General features: G+C 71.8%; 1 protein-coding gene across 1 annotated transcript; it reads right to left on the bottom strand.

Annotated features, from left to right (window-relative positions):
- Positions 1 to 3,988: 3,988 nt before the first annotated feature.
- Positions 3,989 to 13,638, bottom strand: RNF167 (ring finger protein 167). Its single transcript, XM_044417222.1, has 10 exons — positions 13,449 to 13,638; positions 9,916 to 10,034; positions 9,271 to 9,351; positions 9,018 to 9,134; positions 8,519 to 8,606; positions 8,339 to 8,429; positions 7,879 to 7,984; positions 7,461 to 7,554; positions 4,812 to 4,892; positions 3,989 to 4,676 (listed from the first exon to the last, which is right to left on the bottom strand). Exons 2-10 carry the CDS (start codon positions 10,015 to 10,017, stop codon positions 4,309 to 4,311), a joined length of 1,128 nt encoding a protein of 375 aa, XP_044273157.1. The 5' UTR covers positions 10,018 to 10,034; positions 13,449 to 13,638; the 3' UTR covers positions 3,989 to 4,308.
- Between the last annotated feature and the right edge of the window lie 3,005 nt (positions 13,639 to 16,643).

Raw genomic sequence — 16,643 nt, forward strand, 5'->3', positions numbered from 1 at the left:
GGCGCGCAGCCCGGCCGCGGCCACGCCCTGCGCCGGGGTCCCTTCCGCCCTCGGGCGCGCGGCGGCCTCCGTGCTCCGGTCCTGGGAGCGGCCGCGGGGGCCGCCCGCCTTGGAGGCCCCGGTGCAGGATGTGGCCAAGCGGTCGGCCGGCTTCCTTTGCAAAACAGGATGCGGGCGGGGCGGGGCGTCGGGGGGGCCTGGAGCGGCCGCGGGGACGGGGAAACCGCCGCCGCCGCCCGCCGCCTTGCGCAGCGGGTCGCGCGGGGTTCCCGGAACTCGCGGGGCCCGCGGCCGGGCCGGGCCGGGCCTTCTCGCTCCCCGCCCCTAGTGCCACGTCTTCGCGCGGATCCCTTGCAGCCGGGGCCTTGCCGCCGATTCCGGCACGGCCTGCGGTCGAGGCTCCGCTCCGCTCCGGGCGGGAAGGGCCAGGGCAGCGCGCGGCGGCGGAGGCTCCCCGTCCCCGCCGAAAGGGCCTGGCGGGCCGCGCGTGGCGAGGCTCCTCGGGCCCCGCGGCGGCCCGCGGCCCGCCGGGGGTTTTCTGGCGCGCCCGGGGCGGGGGGGGGCCGCGCGGGAAGCCCGCCGCTCCCCCCAGCGGAAGCGCCCGCGGGCGGGGGCCGGAGCTGCTCGGCTCCCTCCCCCGCGCTGCCGCCTGGCGCGGGGCACAGGACCCGTCCCCACGTGCGGGCGGGCGCCCGCGGGCCAGGCCAGAGCCTTCTCTGGCGGCGCGGGCTGCGGGCGGTGCCCGGTCCCGCCCTCTGGGGAGGGCTTGCAGCCCCCCAGCCTTGCGGCCAGCGCCCCACCAGGTAGCGCGGAGTTCGGGGGCTCGGCGGCCCCCGCTCTTCCGCCTGGCCCGGTTCTCGCCCAAGTTAGTGTGCCCGCGCCCTGTGGGCTGGCCTGTGCCCAGCTGCCCGATGCGCATCCCCGGCCGGCTGGCACGCTGCACGAAACGGCTGCGGCCAGCCCCTTCGGGGATTTGGCCGCGGGAACGGGCTGGACGGGGCCCGGCCCCACTGGCCCCGGGAGCGCCGCTGCCCGTGCCCCCAGCCAGGCTCGCCAGGGCAGGCTGCTCCTGGGGCCCCGGAGCAGAGGCGCCCGGCAGCGTGTGGGGCAGTAAGTCGAGCCGCGGCGGGTGAAACGCTTCCAGGTCAGCGGCAGAGTGTGCCCCACAGGCAGGCCCCTCCCGAGAGGGGAAGTGGGCCGCGCCTGCTACAGGGGGGCCGCGCCTGCCCGGCCCGTGCTCCCGCGTGACCGGGCGGCTGGGAGCCGCGGCGCTCGCCCCTCCTCCCCTCCCGCCAGCCCTGCCTTTTAGGGTGGAAAAATGCTCCGGAGCGCCGGGGCAGAGACCACACTGCATTGCGTGCATCTCACCCCCCCCCGCATGGGGAAGAGGGCGCCTGGGAGGGCGAAGGGGTGTCCCCCCCCCCGCCCGCCTTCCCGCACGGGAGCTGTGTGTTCCGCTTTTCCTTGGAGCGCTCTTGCCAGAGCGGAACATAGAGGGGGCCTTGTTTGGGTGGACAACAGGTGGGTTCTCCCAGCTGTGGGGGGGTTTTGTTTTTGGCAAAGGGGGCAGCGAGCAGTTGCGTATTCCTGTGTGCAGCAAGCTGCCATCCCGGGAGGGCCTCGGCCCTGCAGGGTCCGGCCAGGGAGGGGAGGGCGGATGCAGTTCTGGGTCCAGAGGCCGGGGCTCTGCAGTCGGGATGCTCCCGCAGCAGGGAGGCACCCGGTGCAGCCCTCGGCCCGTGGGGGGCAGCTCTGGGGCCCCGCTTCTCACCCGCCCCCCCTCCCCACGCAGCCCGCGGAGGTGAACACCCTGATCGCCAAGGACCGGAGCAACCTGTTCGTGAACGGGCTGTCGCTGGGGGGGCTCAAATGCTCCGTGATCCGGGACAGCCTGCACACGGAGGGCGAGTACACCATGGACCTCCGGACGAAGAGCACCGGTGGGGCCCCCACCTTCAACATCACAGTCTCCATGACCGACAAGAGTGAGTGGCCCCCCGCCCCCCAACGCATCCTTTCCCGACTGCTGCCCGGGGCTCCCCTCCAGGCCGCGTGAGAAGGGGGCTGTGAGCCTCGCTCACCAAGAGCCAAGGCCGGAGCCGGTGCGGAGCTTTCTGGCTTGTGGGCCCGCCGCCTCCTCCCGGCCAGGCCCGGGCGTGTGCCAAGAGCTACCTTGGGCGAAGGCCAGCCCGCGTTCGAGGTTTGGTCCCCGTGCCCCACCCCGGGTCACTGTGTCACAGCGCGGGCAGGGCGCTGCCGCTCAGGGCTTTCCACGTCTCGCTGCCGCCAAAACTCGCCTCACGGCACTTTCCAGGCAGCCCGGCTTCACTCGTGAGCAGCAGCAGGCGTGCCGAGCCTCCGGGTGCCAGCACGGCGTCCTCCCCGCACCGCACGTGGCGCTTTCTTTCCTCGCCCGCGGCCCGGCCCTGGCCCTGCCTCCCCAGCTGTGTGGGGCTCAGATCCTGGCTGTGGGGCAGGGACCTGCCGCTGACGGGCGTGCCCCCCTGTGCTCCCCCCGCAGCGCTAGTCGCCGTGATGGGCAAGGAGGGCGTCCACGGCGGCTGCGTCAACAAGAAGTGCTTCGAGATGGCCAACCACTTGCGGCGGTCGCACTATTGACGCCCGCCTCGTCCCGCTGCGGTACTACTGATGGAACGGTGTAAGGAAGTCCAAGGTGGCTGCGACCGCCCGGGGCCCCCGGCCCGACCATCGTGGGACCGAGCCCGGCGCCGGATCGCCGCAGATTCCAGTTGTCTGTCCCCCCACTCGCTCCTGCCTCTACCGTTTTTTTCTAACGCCTTCCTCTACCACCCCTTCCCCCCACACCTTGCCTATTTTCTTTGCCATTTTTTCTATCACAAATCCTTATCGCTGCCAAATTTTGATTGTTACAAGGTGTAGTTTTTTGGTTAAGAAAACTATATTGGAACAAGAAAAAAAATAAATAAAAGAAATTCAATTCTACAGCCCGCGTCCGCCCATCTGTCTGGTCGCTGGCGAGGGAGGCGACTGTGGGGCCTTGCTGTGGCAGGCGGGGGGCGCGGGGCCCGGCTGCTGCCGCGGCGGCGTGAGCCGAAGGGGCCGCTCGGCGCCGGCTCCGCGGAGGGCCAGTCCCGCCGCCTGCAGGGGGCGCGGTCGCGGGGCCCCTCGTCTCCGGAGCGCCCCGCTCGCCCGCGGCCGTGCAGGACACGCGCCCTGGGGCTCCGGAAAGCGGGGCCGGAAGGGGCTGCCGCGACGCCCTGGATCGGCGGGGCGGGGTGGGGCGCGGCGGGAGGCGCGAGTCCCGCCCGGCCCGCAAACACGGCTGACTCAGGAGGCCTCTGCCCTGCGGCGCCTGCGCAGGCGCGGCCCGCCCCCCCCCCCCCCCCCGGGACGCCCGGCCGGCCGGCGCACCGCGTCTCCGCTGTACAAAAGCACCAAGCGAGGCGTATTTCAAGGACTGTTTAATGGACTGCCGAAAAGGGCTAGTGGGAGTCCAGCGGCGCTCGCCCCGCCGGCGAGCAGACACACGCCCCGCTGGCGCGCACGGGCCGGCGCAGGGCGGCCCCTCTGCCAGCAGCGCTCGGCGCGGTTCACGATCCACGTTCTTCGCAGCGCCCCCCGGGCGGCTCGGAGCGGGGCCAGGCAGCGGCGGGGGCAGGTCGCCCTCCCGCCCCAGAGCACGGCGCCCCGCCCGCCCCGGAAGGTGCCTGGGCTGGCGCGGGGACACGGGCGCAGCGCCGGCGGGGCTCCCGGGTCGGGTCGGGTCGTGCTCCGCAGCGGGCGGGTCAGGGCTCGCACAGCCCCCCCAGGACGCGGCAGGGCCGGCGGAGGGGCGGAGCGCGTGCAGAGTGCGCGCCACGAGGCCCAGCCCGCCCGGCTGGCAGCGGAGGGCGAGGGGCTGGGGTCCGCGGCAGAGCGCCGCCGGCACCCGAACGGGCGGCTGCCGCCCCCGCCCGTGCCCCTGGGCTGCAGCGACAGACCGCCACTGGCTGGGGAGAGCCCGGGCCGGGGGGGGGGGCACTCCGGGGGGGGCGGCTGCACCTCCCTTGCTGCGGGGAGAGCCAGGGCGGCACGGGCGACTGGGCACACCACTGGCGGGGGGCTGCCTGGCCGGCGAGGCAGCCACCCCGACCACCTCCCAGAGGCCGTGCACTGCCCTGGGGGGCCCCGGCCCCCCCCGGCCCCTGGAGGTTAGACTGGAAGCTCTGGAAGCTCACTGGTAGAAGCTGAGGGCCCCCTGCCGCCCCTGCCCGTCACTGGGAGGAGGGCCTGTCCTGAGTCCCCCTTCCCTGGGGGCAGGGAACACTGGGGGCGACGGGGAGGGGGCTAGGCGACCAGGGGGCTCCAGGGGTGCTCGGCACGGGGAGAAGGCTGCCCCTGCCCCCCCTCCTCCGAAAGGCTGAGGGGGCTGGAGGGGGGGCAGGGCGCCATGCTGCCGAAAGACGGGGGCCCCGGCGGCACCGCGGGCGAGCAGCGCAGCAGGGGGGTGCGCTCCGAGTCGCCCTCCGCCTCCTCCGGCTCCGGGGGGCCCCCGCCGTCGCCGTCGCCCTCGTCCCGGGACGGCGTGGCCCGGCCGGCCCCTCCCTCGCCCTCCGAGTCGGAGTCCTCGGGCGAGCGGACGGCGCGCTGCTTGCACACGGGGCAGGTCCTCTTCGTCTGCGTCAGCCACGGGTCCACGCACTTGCAGTGGTAGGCTGCGGGCCACGGAGAGAAGAGAAGGCCCAGCATACCCTCTGCCCCACACCGGCGGGCCCGGCCGCCCCATCGCAGGAGCCGAGCCAGGGGCTCAGGCCCCTGCCCCCCCAGCACGGGCGCTCCAGGGGCCCTACCGTGGGAGCAGGGCAGGATGCGCAGGCGGTCCCCGTCCTCGTACTCCTCCAGGCAGATGGCGCAGACGTCGTACTCGTCCCCTGGGGCAGGGCACAAGGCCGGTCAGCCCCCAGCGGCGGCCCCCCCAGCCCGGCGGGGCCACGAACCGGCCTCACGCGCAGCCTGGCTCGGGCCCCCGCGTGCCACCCCTCCCGCGGGGGCCAAGGGCGCAGCCCCCACCGGGGCCCCGGGGCCCCTCGGCTGCCCCCGCCAGGCCGGCACACCGGGCCCTCCTGCCATCCGCCCCACGCCCGGAGCCGTGGCCCCAGGAGCCTCGCGGGCCGCACCCCGGCAGGGAGGGCAGCGCCCCCGGGAGCCCGCTCTCCGCGGGAGCGAGGCGCCCCCCCCCCGCTTTCCGAGCCTCTGGGCGGCCGGGCGCGCGCGGCCGGGCGCGGGCACGAGGGCCGCCCGCGGGCGCCGCGGTGGGCCTCTCGCCGCGAAAACAGGAAGCCGGCGGCGCGCGGCGGCGCTCCTCGCCGCGCCTTATAAGGCAAGGAGCGCGCCGGCCGCCGCTTCCTCCCCCGCTCCAGTCAGAGCGAGAGGGACTCGGCCGAAAGGGCGGGCGCGCGCGCGGGGGGGCCCGGACCGCAGAGGGGGCGGGGGCCGCCCCGCCCCCCGCTCCCCCAGCGCCGGCGGCCGCAGCGGGCTGCGCCTGGCGAGGGGCAGGCTCGACGCAGCAAGTTGCTAGACCTCATGGGAAGCGAAGATTTGGAAACGCGGGGGGAGGGGGCCAGGCTCTGAAGGTAACTGGCAGTCAGCGCAACCCCGGGCGGGGGGAGCGCAGCTCTCGAGAGGAAGTCAGCCTTGTCGCCTGCTGCCTCTCTGCAGGAGGCCCGGCTCTGCCTGGGGGAGGGGGCACGGGGAGGGCGCCAGAAGGTGCCCCCCGGCAGCCATACTGCCTTCGCAACGGGATGGCCAAAACGGCCCACTCCCCCCTCGCAGCAGGGGCAGCGGGGCTGGCAGGACTGCAGGAGCCCCCAGAAGCAGGCGCAGACCACCAGCCAGACCCCTCCCCATGCAGGGCCTGGGGCAACGGGAGACTGGGGGGGGGCAGGTGATGGAAGGACAGAGAGGCGGGAGGAGGGGCAGGGCGAGTGCGCAAAGCCCCGCTGGCCCACAGCAGGAGGGGGCGGGAGGGCGGGAGGCAGCTCCCGGGCGCAGGCAGCAGCCCCGCATCCTTTGGGGTGTGCCGCCCAGCATCTGGGGCAAGAGGTGCCTCCGACCCCTGGGGGGCGCAGCCAGCAGCACACCTTCCCTCCGCTCGGCCAAGGGGTCTCCACGAACTCTGCCCCAACCGCCCAGGAAGCCCCCCCGCTGCCCCGGGGCCTTCCGGTCCTCACATGCGGCCCCGCAACCCGGCGGGACCCCTCCTCCCACTCGGGGCCGCGGGCTGCAGGCCCCCCCCCCCGGGACCACCTCGACCCCCAGCGCCGGACGAGGCCCTGCGATGGGACGAGCCGGCGAGCCCCCTGCCCAGCCGCTGGGGCGCGTTTTGTCCCGCCTTGATGTCTATGGGAGGGGGCCGCCGGCACGGCAGAGCCGCCCCACGGGGCGAACGGGGGGGGGCAGCCGGGGCGGAAATGAGCCCCTGGGCGAGAGGCCCGGGCCCGGCGCCGCCGGCCAGCAGCCGCCTCCGTGCGCGCCGCCGAGCCCCCCCCCGCGTCAGGGGGAGGGGCCCTCCGCGCCGCCCCTCCGCCTCCCCCCCCCGCGGCCGGGCCCCCCCAGCGCTGGAGCCGGAGCAGCCGAGCCAGGGCGGAGGCGGAGGGAAGGCGAGGCGGCACAGCGCCCTCTGCCGGGGCACAGGCGCCGTGCAGGCCCCGCCGCGGAACGGGAGGCCCCGAGCGGCCCCTTGCGGGCCGGCCCTGCCAAGAGCCGCTTCCTCGGCCGGGCCCCCGCGCGCGCCCGAGACGCTCGCGGCTCCGGCCAGCCCGGCTCCGGGCACTTCTCCCGATGGGTCCCTGCCCCACGGAGTCTGCAGTCTAGGGCAGGCAATGGAACAGGGAAGGACGGGGGGGAGGGGGGAGTACTGAGGCAAGGACCTCGCTGCTCCCCCCCCCACTCTCAGCTGCGCCCCTCTCTCGCAGACTGTGCGGGAGGTCTGGAGAAGGGGAGCGCAGGGGAGGGAGGGGTCCCTTGGGACCCCCGGGGCACGAGGCACAGGCGGAGAAGGAGCCCTGAGGGCCAGAGACTGAGGGATGGACCGGTCGGGGTGCCGCCAGGGGAAAAGAGGGGCGGAGAGGCGTGGGGCCTTGTGCAGGCCAGGGAGACGCCTGGGCAGGGGGGAGCAGTGGGCGGAGGCCCCGCAGGGGTCAAAGCTGACTGCCGGAGGGACAGCGTGGGCCAGGGAGCGGATGCTCGGGGCAGCAGCAGCGCTGGGGGCACGCGGGGGCGGGGGGGCGATAGAGGGGGGTGAATATGGCAGGGGAGGGGAAGGCGGCACCGAGGGGGCTGTGCCGGACGGAGCCCTTCGCACACGTGCGGGGGAAAGGTCTCCCCGTGCAAAGCACCCGCTCGCCCGTGCGCAACCCAGCAGTCGGCCGCGGCGGAGGAGGCTGAGCCGGCAAGGCTGCTCGCACGGCCCCGGCCTGGGCTCTGGCCCCCGGCGTTACCTTTCTTGTACTTGTGCACAGGGATCTTCTTCAGCTGCTCCTTCGAAAGGCGGTTCCTCCGCATCCTCTTCCGGTGCTGGACGCAGCGCACGATCTGCTCGGGGGCGGGAGGGGGAGGAAGGGGCGGTGGGAGGCTGGCCGAGCGGCCCTCGGGGGACGGGGCCCCCACGCCACGCGTGTGCCACGGGCAAGCGTGCCGGAGAGCAGGTCCGCAGCTCTGGCCACGCTCGCCCGGCGGCAAGGCGGGTCCTGCCGGCGTGGCTGCCCCGCAGCAGCTCCAGGCACGGGGAGCCAGGGAACCCCAGCCCTGCCCCCCGCGCTGCCGGCCACGGGTCCCGCCAGGCCGGCTAGAGCAAACCGTGGGCAGAGAGCCCGCTGCGCCCCCCGGGACCCCGTGAGCGGATTGGGGCTCACTCACCAGAATGGTGCACATCACCACGATCACGATGCCCACCACCCCGGTGAACGGGATGAGGTAGTACCCCAGCGGGAAGATGAACGCCGGCACCAAGGCAACGCGGCCGCTGCGGACGGCAGAGAGCGGATGGCACCCGGCAGGCCCCCCGCGGCCCGGCCCGGCCCCCCCCGCCTCACGGCCCCCCAGGGAGCCTCCCAGGGCGAGGCGGCCACCCCCAGCCCGCTTCTCCGCGCTTGGGCGACTGAGGCAGGAGATGCAGGGGCCCCGGGGTACCCCCGCCCCAGGGGCCGACCTCCAAGCGGGGGCGCTGGCCCGCTCCCCCGGCGCCACTCTCTGCAGCAGGGAAGCCCTCCCCACCGCGGGCGGTGGGGGCCCCGGGGCCACAAGAAAGCCGAGCAACGGGGAGCCCTCCGGGCCCCCGCCCCACGGCCCCCGCCCGGCTGCCCCCCTCGCCGCTCACCCCCTCTCGTAAGTGAAGAGGCTGCGCAGGTACGCGGCGGCCGTTTCGCCAATGAACACGGACGGGATGGTGATGCGCCTCCGGAGCTTCTCTGGAGAAGATGCGGGGGAGGAAGGGTCTCGGGTCAGTGGGGGCCCGGGGCAGAGGCCGGGCGTGCGCGCTCCCGTGCCCCCCGCTCACCGTCGTCGCAGACCATGCTCAGCAGGCTGTCGGAGCCCACGTTGCGCACGATGGCAGCCGCGTACCCAGCCTGCTGGGCGTGGAACACCTGGGGGGGGAGAGAGGCGCGCAGGGGGGGGGGGGGGGGGGGGGCGCTGCTCCCAGGCGCAACACCCCGGGCTTCCACTCCGTGCGTTCTCAGGAGCAGTGTTGCTGCCCAACCGCATGCCCTGCTGGGGGGCCGCAGCACAGAGCACGTCTGCAGGCAGGAGTCCCAGAGCCAAAGCCCCCCCCCGCTTTCCAAGCAAGAGGGGAGTGGGTGCGGAGACGGCCCCCGCAGACACCTGCCCCTCTCCGAGGTGGGGCGGCCCCGCCGGTGTCGGGGGCGGCCGAAGGCGACCAGCTGACAGCTGAAGGGGCGTCCTGGGCTTGGGGCCCCACAGCCCCGAGCGCAGCCGGGGGGGGGGGTCCGTGGGCCCTGTGGAAGCGCTCCCGCCCCCGGGGCCCTGCCCGAGCCCACCTTTACGTCGAAGCTGCAGTTGAACCTCCGGATGAGGGCCACAAAGACGCTGCGGTTGGACGGCGGGGCCTCGACGGGCTGGCAGGCGTGCGCCGGCTTGGCCTCCACCAGGAAGCCCTGCGGGAGGAGTGGGGGGCGGGCTCAGCTGGGGCTGCCCCGAGGGGGGACCGCCCCCGCGGGAGTGCGGGGGGCACCGCACACAGAGACCCGCCGGCGGCCCAGGCTCCCAGCCCGTGCCGCTGCGGACACCCACCTCGAGCCCCTCGCGAGGCAGGGCGCTCCCAAACATGGCCGGCAGGTCCGAGAACTCCATGCTAGTGTTGTGGTCCGACACCTGAGACGGGGGGGGCACATTCCCGGCTGTCACTCGCCGCTGGCCACTCGGGGCAGATCTCCCGGCGGCCACACGTGCCCCGCAGGGTGGGGGGAGCGAGGCGCCGGAAGGGCTCTGCGCTGCCATCGCGCCGCCAGACCCGGGCGGGCAGAAGCGTCTCAGCAGGGTGGCCGGCTGCAAGTCGCCGAGACCCCGGAGGGCCCACGGGACCCCCCCCCCCGGCCTCCCGCAGCCCGGTCACTCGCTCGGCCTGTGTCGCGCGGCCGGCTCCTCGAGGGCAACCCCTCGGGGCCCACCGCCTTGGCCCCCCCACGCAGGCCCGTGCCTCCTGCCCCACGGCTGACCGGCACAGCGGCGAGCCAGCTTCCCCCCCACCCCCAGGCACACTTGGCGGCAGGAGGGCCGGTGGCTCCGGGTGGCCGGCCCGGCCGGTGGCCTGCAGCGCCCCCGTGTGGTGAGAGCAGGAGCACACACCGCAATGCCCAGGCCTCCCCTGGGGAGGACTTTGCCCGCCCCTGCCCCGTATGGGACTGCGCGCCCATCATCCCCCGGCATGCGACTTACGGCTCGGACGTAGCCCTTGGTGGCCGGGAGTTCGGCGAGCAGGCAGGCCAGCAGGAGGGGGGCCGTGGCGGCGGCAGGGAAGGGGTGCCGGGCCCGGGCCATGTCCCCCGGCGGCAGTCCTGCAGCAAGGGCACAACGGCCGCGGGGGGAGCCGGGTCAGGAGCTGCCTGGCCCCCCGCCCTCCCCGCCCTCCCTCTGGCTGGAGACGCGCGCCAGGCCCCAACCCGGGAGCTCCAGCTCCACCCACGCAGCAGGAAGGGGCGCCCCACGTGGCACATGGGCTCTGGGTGCCTTGCTGGGCAGCGCCAGAGTCTGGGCGAGGCGGGTGCTGGCTCGGGGGACCGCTTGCCCACCCGCCCGAGAGGAACGTCCTCCACACACGTCTGGACTTGCCTTCGCCTCGGCCCCCTGGCCCCACGACCTGGGCAGCAGTCCCCCCTTCCGGAGGGTGGGGGTTCGATGGGGGCAAGGAGACAGGCACCCCTGCTGGCCCCCACCTCTGCTGTGGGTTTCGAGGGGGGCAAAGGCAGCTGCTGACTGCTGCATCGTGAGTAGGGACGGCCTTTTCGTGCAGGCAGAGCCAAGGGCCTGGGCCTGGCGTGGGGGGGGGCAGGGCAGCCTCGCCTCAGTCCCTCCTTCCGTCAAACGCCACCCACCCCTCGCAGAGCGAGGGGGCACCTCGGGAGGCCCCGGGCCAGGGGGAGCCTGGCACAGCGCTCTGTGGGGCAAGGCAGCCCGCCGCTGTGGGGGCCCGCTGAAGTGGGGGGCAGCGTGCCGGTGCTTCCCCCCTCGCCAGCCAGCCGCCCCATGCAGACGGCCCGGGCATTTCCGGCCCCACCGGCCGTCTGCTCCCCCCCCGCGGGACACTTCTGGAACGCGTGGCCAGCAGCCAGTACTTCTCCTGCGCGCCGACTCCCGGAGACGCCAGCAGGGCCCCCACCCCGATGTTCTGGGCCAGGCCGCGGGGGGGCAGAGCCCCCCATCCTGGTGCACCAGGGAGTCTGCATAACTCCCCCCATGGAGCGGATGTTGCCAAGTGGGCAGGGAACCGCAGCCGCTCCCCCGCGGAGAAGCTGGGGCCCCTCTGCGCAGGGCAGGGCCGAGAGACGGCCCCCGACTCGGACGGACGGCTCAGAGGGGGCCGGGCCTTCACCGAGGAGGAAGCCCCCGGGTGCTGCCGGGAGCCGGTGGTCATTCGAGGGAGCTGCGGGAGAGCGGGCCCCCCCCCCCCCGTCCCTCAGACTCCCTGCTGCGGGGCCCTGTGGTGTGCACTGCAGCCGGGCCAGCCTGCCTGTTTCCCAGGGAGCCCCCGCAGAGCCCCCCCGCCCTCCCCAGAGTCGACCAAAACCCGCCGCTGGGCCGAGAGCGGAAGCATGGATGCCGCCGGGGCTGGTGGCTCTCTGGAGAGGCTGAGGCCGAAGGCTCCCCCAGCGGATATGCCGCCACAGCACGACAACCCCGGAGTCCAGGCCGAGTGAGCGCTCACAAGAGCTCGGCCGGGGGCAGAGGGCCTCCTCGCGTGTCCCGTGGAAGGGGAGCGAGCCGGGGCGGTGGCCGAAAGAGGCAGCGTGCCAGGCAGGCCCCAGCCCCCCCGCCCCCATCCTGGTGCCCTCACCATCGTCTTCCGCGGGGCAGGCTTGGGAGGGCCGGGCCGCCAAGGCTCAGAAGCAACATCAGGACCCGAGCGGAGGGCTCCCAAGGCAAAGGAGAGCGCAACAGCCCCACGGAGAAGGCGGGGAGTGGACCCACAGCGCTCTCTTGCGCGGGGGGGCAGCCCAGGCCCAGCAGGCCGCTGCGGCACGCCCCCCGAGGACCCTCGGCCTGCTCGGAGCAGCCGCCCCGTCTGGGGAGCTCCCGGGGCCTTCTGAGCTCCCTCATGGTGGGAGGCAGCGCCTCGGCCGAGCCGGCAGCGGTGGAGTCCGTGCCCCGAAGGCTCCCTGCGCTCGGTCCGGCCCCCGCGGCGCGTGAGCGCATGTGGCACGTCTCGGCCGCCCTTGCGCTCTCCCTCCCCGCCGCTCAGCAAGCGCCGCGGCAGCGGAACCGGCTCCCTCGCAGGCACCCGCTTTATCCCACGCGCCTCGGCTCCATCTCGAGCGGCCACCTCCGGCCTGTTGGCCGCTGCAGCCAGCTGGACTCGTCCGCGGCCCGCACACCCCTGGAGGCGGCCCCCGGGGGACCCCAGCCATGCTGTGGGAGGCACTGAGGGCCTGGGGGGGAGGGGGGAGGGGGCAGGACCCTCGGGGGACCGACCTGCGACCAGGGAGAGTCGCAGGCTAGCCCTGTCAAGGGGCACGAGGGCAGAAGGCAACAGAAAGCCGAGCGAGGCAGGGGAAGAGTAAACGGAGGTAAATAATGGCTGGCCAAAGGACTGGCGGAAGGGGGGGGGCTGGGGGGGGAGGAGTGACGGGGGGCGCCTCCCACAGGTGTTAGTGAGAGACACCCCTATATTGGCGAAGGAAATGAGTCACTGAACACCTCGACGCCGACACGCGTCTTGCACGAGTCCGGTTTTATTTTCTCTGCATCGTCCAGCAGAGCCGTCGGCTGTTCGACCACCGAGGGGGCTGACCGCTCGGGCACAAAATCGAGGGAGAGGCGGACGGAGGAGATCGGGAACAAGTCGCTCGTGGCAGCGGAACGGGCAGAGCAGAGGAGAGGCGGCCGGCAAGGCCGCCAAAGACACGCCAGGCGCAAGCGTTCACACGCGTGTGGTGCGGGGCCCTCGTGCAGCCAGCGGGCGGAATGCCACGCTGCCCGCCTCGCAGGGCTGTCCGGAGGGCAAGCCCCCATCACGGCCACGTGGCCCCTGCTGCAGCAGAGCGCTCTGCAGAACGCTTCCGACTGCCCCCCGGAACGAGTCGGGCTGCACCCGGGCGCTGGGAGGGTGCCCAGTGCACCCGGGGGGTGCCAGGTGGGGGGGCTGCTCCAGCAGACAAAGGGCCCCAAGAGCCCCCCCCCCGGGACCTGGGCGCTTTCACACCGGGGTCTTCTCACAACGTGACTTCCGTGGCTCCGCGCGTGCCGGGGGTCCCGGGCCGGGGGGTGGGCTCCCTCCACGACTTGGGGGAGGGGGCTGCAGATCCCCCTGCCCCTTCCGCAAGGTCTGTCCATGCACGGCTCCCCAGGATGTGGGTCTGCCCCCACCTTTAGCTGCTTTCTAAAATGGGGCCTAAGGAGGCATTTTTTAAAGCCCAGCCGGCGATGAATTGCCAGCATGAAAACCACTTTGCTCTGTCTTTGTGCCGGGGGGGGGGGGGGGGGGGGCCTGGCTGCAGTGCTCGGCCGGAGCGGGCCTTCGCAGTTGAAACCGGGGGAGCAGGAGGGCAGGGAGCCCCAGGCACGGGTGGAGCCTGGGCAGAGCGGCCAAGGCGGCCCCCCACCCCTCTGGCCCACCGGGGGTGTGCCAAGCCTGCAGGGGCGGGTCCTCAGCCAGCAGCAGGCCCCTGTGCCGTGCCTCCCGCCCCGAGTCAGAGGCCACACAAGCCCAGTGCCGCGTCCCTCGCCGCCCCCACCCGTCCCGGCGCTCTACTCACCCAGAGGAGCACGGCGGGAATCCTCACTCCGCTCAGCGGGCAGAGCCAGAAGCGCGGCCGGCAGACGTTAAGGGGTCCCTCTCATCCGCACGGACGGCTCGCCAGCTCCCTCTCCCATCTACGCCCTGTGGGGGAGAGCGGCGCTCAGCACGGCGAGTGGCGAGCCGGCCCCGGCCAGGGCTCCGCCATCCCTGGGACACTCCGGAAGGCTCCAGAATGCCCCTCCCGGGGCGGCTAGGGCGGCACACGCCTGCCGGGTTCCCGAGAGCAGGCGAGACCCTTTCTGGCCAGCGGACACCTGGGAGCCGCCTGTGGATGGGCGCTGGGTTTGCTCCACTGCTTCCATGTGTGCAGGCTTTTTAAAACTGGTAGTGGCTGCATTTTAGTATTCAATTGATGCAATTATAGTTCTTACTTCTGAAGACTAGTACCGACTTTAACATTGCGAGACCACCTGCGACATTGCCCCTCCGCCCCCCCCCCGTCCCCCACTGTGCTTCCCCCGCCCCCCCCCCCCCGATGCTCAATTGCCACAGCAGGAGGGAGGCTCTCCGGGGCTGCCCAGCCGCAGCCCCTCAAAGGCTGCACTGTCCCCTCACCAAAGCCCCCCATCCTCCCCTGCTGCGTATGATGCCTGCCAAGGACTCCACAGACCTGCAGCACCTCTCCCCTTCAAGCCCCCCAAAACGCTTCCAGAACCGCCAGCACTTCTGTCAACTGCAAGTAAGACAAGCGCATCTAACCAAAGAAACGCTGTCTTAAGTCCATTGTAGGAAAAACTGGCGGCCACACAACACGGCTTCCGCAAAAACAGGTCCTGCCAGACAAACCTTGTGGGATTCTACGACAAGGTTTCGAGCTGGCTAGAAGGAGGGGATGCAGTGGATGTGGTTTACCTGGATTCCAGCAAGGCCTTTGACAAAGTGCCCCATGATATCCTGGTGGAGAAACTGAGGAGTTTTGGGATACACCAAAGCACTGTCCGGTGGATTAGGGCATGGCTGACTGACCCAAAGCAGAGGGTAACCATTAGCGGGGAATCATCAGGATGGTGGCCAGTGACAAGCGGGGTCCCCCAGGGCTCTGTCCTGGGGCCCATCCTGTTCAATCTTTTCATTAATGACATGGAAGAAGGGGTGAACAGTCTGCTGATCAAATTCACAGATGATACTAAAACTGGAGCAGTGGCCACAACTGAGGAGCAGGTACTCCAGATGGAAGTGGGCAGACTATGGAAGTGGGCAGGAGACAACAGGATGGCGTCCAGTGTGGAGAAGTGCAAGGTCTTGCACTTGGGGCATAGGAATGGGCGCCATAAGTGTAGGTTAGGGGACATGAAAGGGACCTCGGGGTGCTGGTTGACTGCAGGCTGAACAGGAGCCAGCCGTGTGATGCGGCGGCCAAGAGGGCGAACGCCACCCTTGGCTGCAGAGCCAGAAGTGCGGCTTCTAGATCGAGAGAGGGATTACTGCCCCTCTATATAACTCTGGGACTGCAGGTGGCGCAGCGGTTTAAACCGCTGTGCTGGTGGGCTGGTGGATCGAAAGGTCGCCAGTTCAAATTCACAGACGGGGCGAGTTCCCGTTGCTCCGTCCCAGCTCCTGCCAACCTTGCAGTTCGAAAGCGTGCAAATGCGAGTCGATAGAAAGGTGCCGCTTCGGTGGGCAGGTCACAGCGCTCTGTGCACTCCGGTGTTGAGTCACACGGCCACACGACCACGGAGACTGTCTGCGGACAAGCGCCGGCTCCCTCGGCCAGGAGACGGAGAGGAGCACCGCCCCCTGGAGTCAGGCATGCCTGGATGTCACGTCAAGGGGAAACCTCTACCTTTATGCGACTCTGGTGCGCCCACAACTGGAGTATTTGGCTCAGTTCTGGGGCCCCCATTACACGAGGGACATAGCAAGGTTGGAGTCAGTGCAGCGAAGGGCCACAAGGTTGGTGGCCGGTTTGCAGGGGAAGCCATATGAGGCAAGACTGAGGGAGCTGGGCCTCTTCAGCCTGGAGGAGAGGAGACTCAGAGGGGATCTGTGGGCGACATACAGGTGTGTGAGGGGGTGTCACACGGAGGTGGGTAGAGACCTGTTCTCCCCTGCAGAGGAAGGCAGGACGCGCTCCAACGGGGCAAAGCTCAGGGAGCCAAGGTTCAACTGGGATGCCGGGAAGCACTTCCTGACAGTCAGGACCCCGAGGGTGTGGGATGGGCTTCCCCGGGAGGTGGTTGAGGCCTCATTGGTAAGGGTGTTCAAGGATAGGCTGGACGTCCACATGGTGGGCATGTCGTGAGCGGAGCCGGCTGGAGCCGGGGGTCAGACTAGATGGCCCGGGAGGCCCCTTCTGACTCGCTCTGTTTCTCTGTCTTTCCCTGCTGCCATCTCCTACCCTTCCCCACTTCTGCTGTCCTTTGAGCTGACTTGTGGATTGTTAGCTCTTTGGAGTAGAGGGTCGACTTCTTATAATGTGTAAATGCAGGATAAAAAACACCAGAAAGGAATCCAAATGATCCAGAATAAAAAAACCAGGACGCACATTGGGTCGGCGCTTCTATGTGGCTTCACTCTGAGAAGCGGCCTTGTGCTCAACTTCTCGAATGAAATCACACGCACTTTTCCCAGCATCCGCAGCCCTTGCAAACCGGCCTTCCCCTGTCCAAAACACCCCAGGTGGGCTGGTCGCCTGTAAACATGGGCGCTGCAGTCAACACAAACAAATCATGGGAGCTGTAGTCAAACAGCAGGCCAGGTTGCGACAGGCTGTCACAGAGCGCCAAGTTCGCTGCATCCAGAGACTGAACAGCAAGGTTCGGGCCTGGCAAGCGGGCAGGCCTAGCGCCCCACACCTGTGCGCTCCCCGTGTGACGCGCTGACGTGCCCGCGGTGCGTGTCGGCGAAGGTGTGGGGTTGCGCCGGCACAGTGCTGGCGAAACAGCCAGGCGCTTGTGAAAACCGGGGGCCGCCCACAGAGGAGGAGTGCGCCGGGGCAGCCCGCGCAGCGTGGGAGGAAGGCCTGGGGCGCAGGAGCCCCTCGACCAGCCCCGTGGGCGCCCCCGCCCCGCCCGGCACCGGGCAGGCCGGGGCCAGGAAAGCCTCGGGCAGGGCCTCCCCCCGCCGCCCGCCGCCCAGGGCAGGCTCCCGCCGAAGCCCCGGCCGACCGCGCGGCCCATCCCGGACGCCGGCGCGGGGCGGCCCCGCCTCC

The sequence above is a fragment of the Varanus komodoensis genome, unplaced genomic scaffold (genome assembly GCF_004798865.1).
Source record: "Varanus komodoensis strain SLA01 unplaced genomic scaffold, ASM479886v1 scaffold87, whole genome shotgun sequence".
NCBI classification, from domain to species: domain Eukaryota; kingdom Metazoa; phylum Chordata; class Lepidosauria; order Squamata; family Varanidae; genus Varanus; species Varanus komodoensis.

Excerpts from the sequence above, each read along its gene's own strand:
- RNF167 (XM_044417222.1), bottom strand. The coding sequence starts at position 10,017 with ATGGCCCGGGCCCGGCACCCCTTCCCTGCCGCCGCCACGGCCCCCCTC. Across the intron at positions 9,352-9,915 it reads CCAAGGGCTACGTCCGAGCC|GTGTCGGACCACAACACTAG; the intron begins GTAAGTCGCATG and ends CCCCCGTCTCAG. Across the intron at positions 7,555-7,878 it reads TGGTGATGTGCACCATTCTG|ATCGTGCGCTGCGTCCAGCA; the intron begins GTGAGTGAGCCC and ends GCCCCCGAGCAG.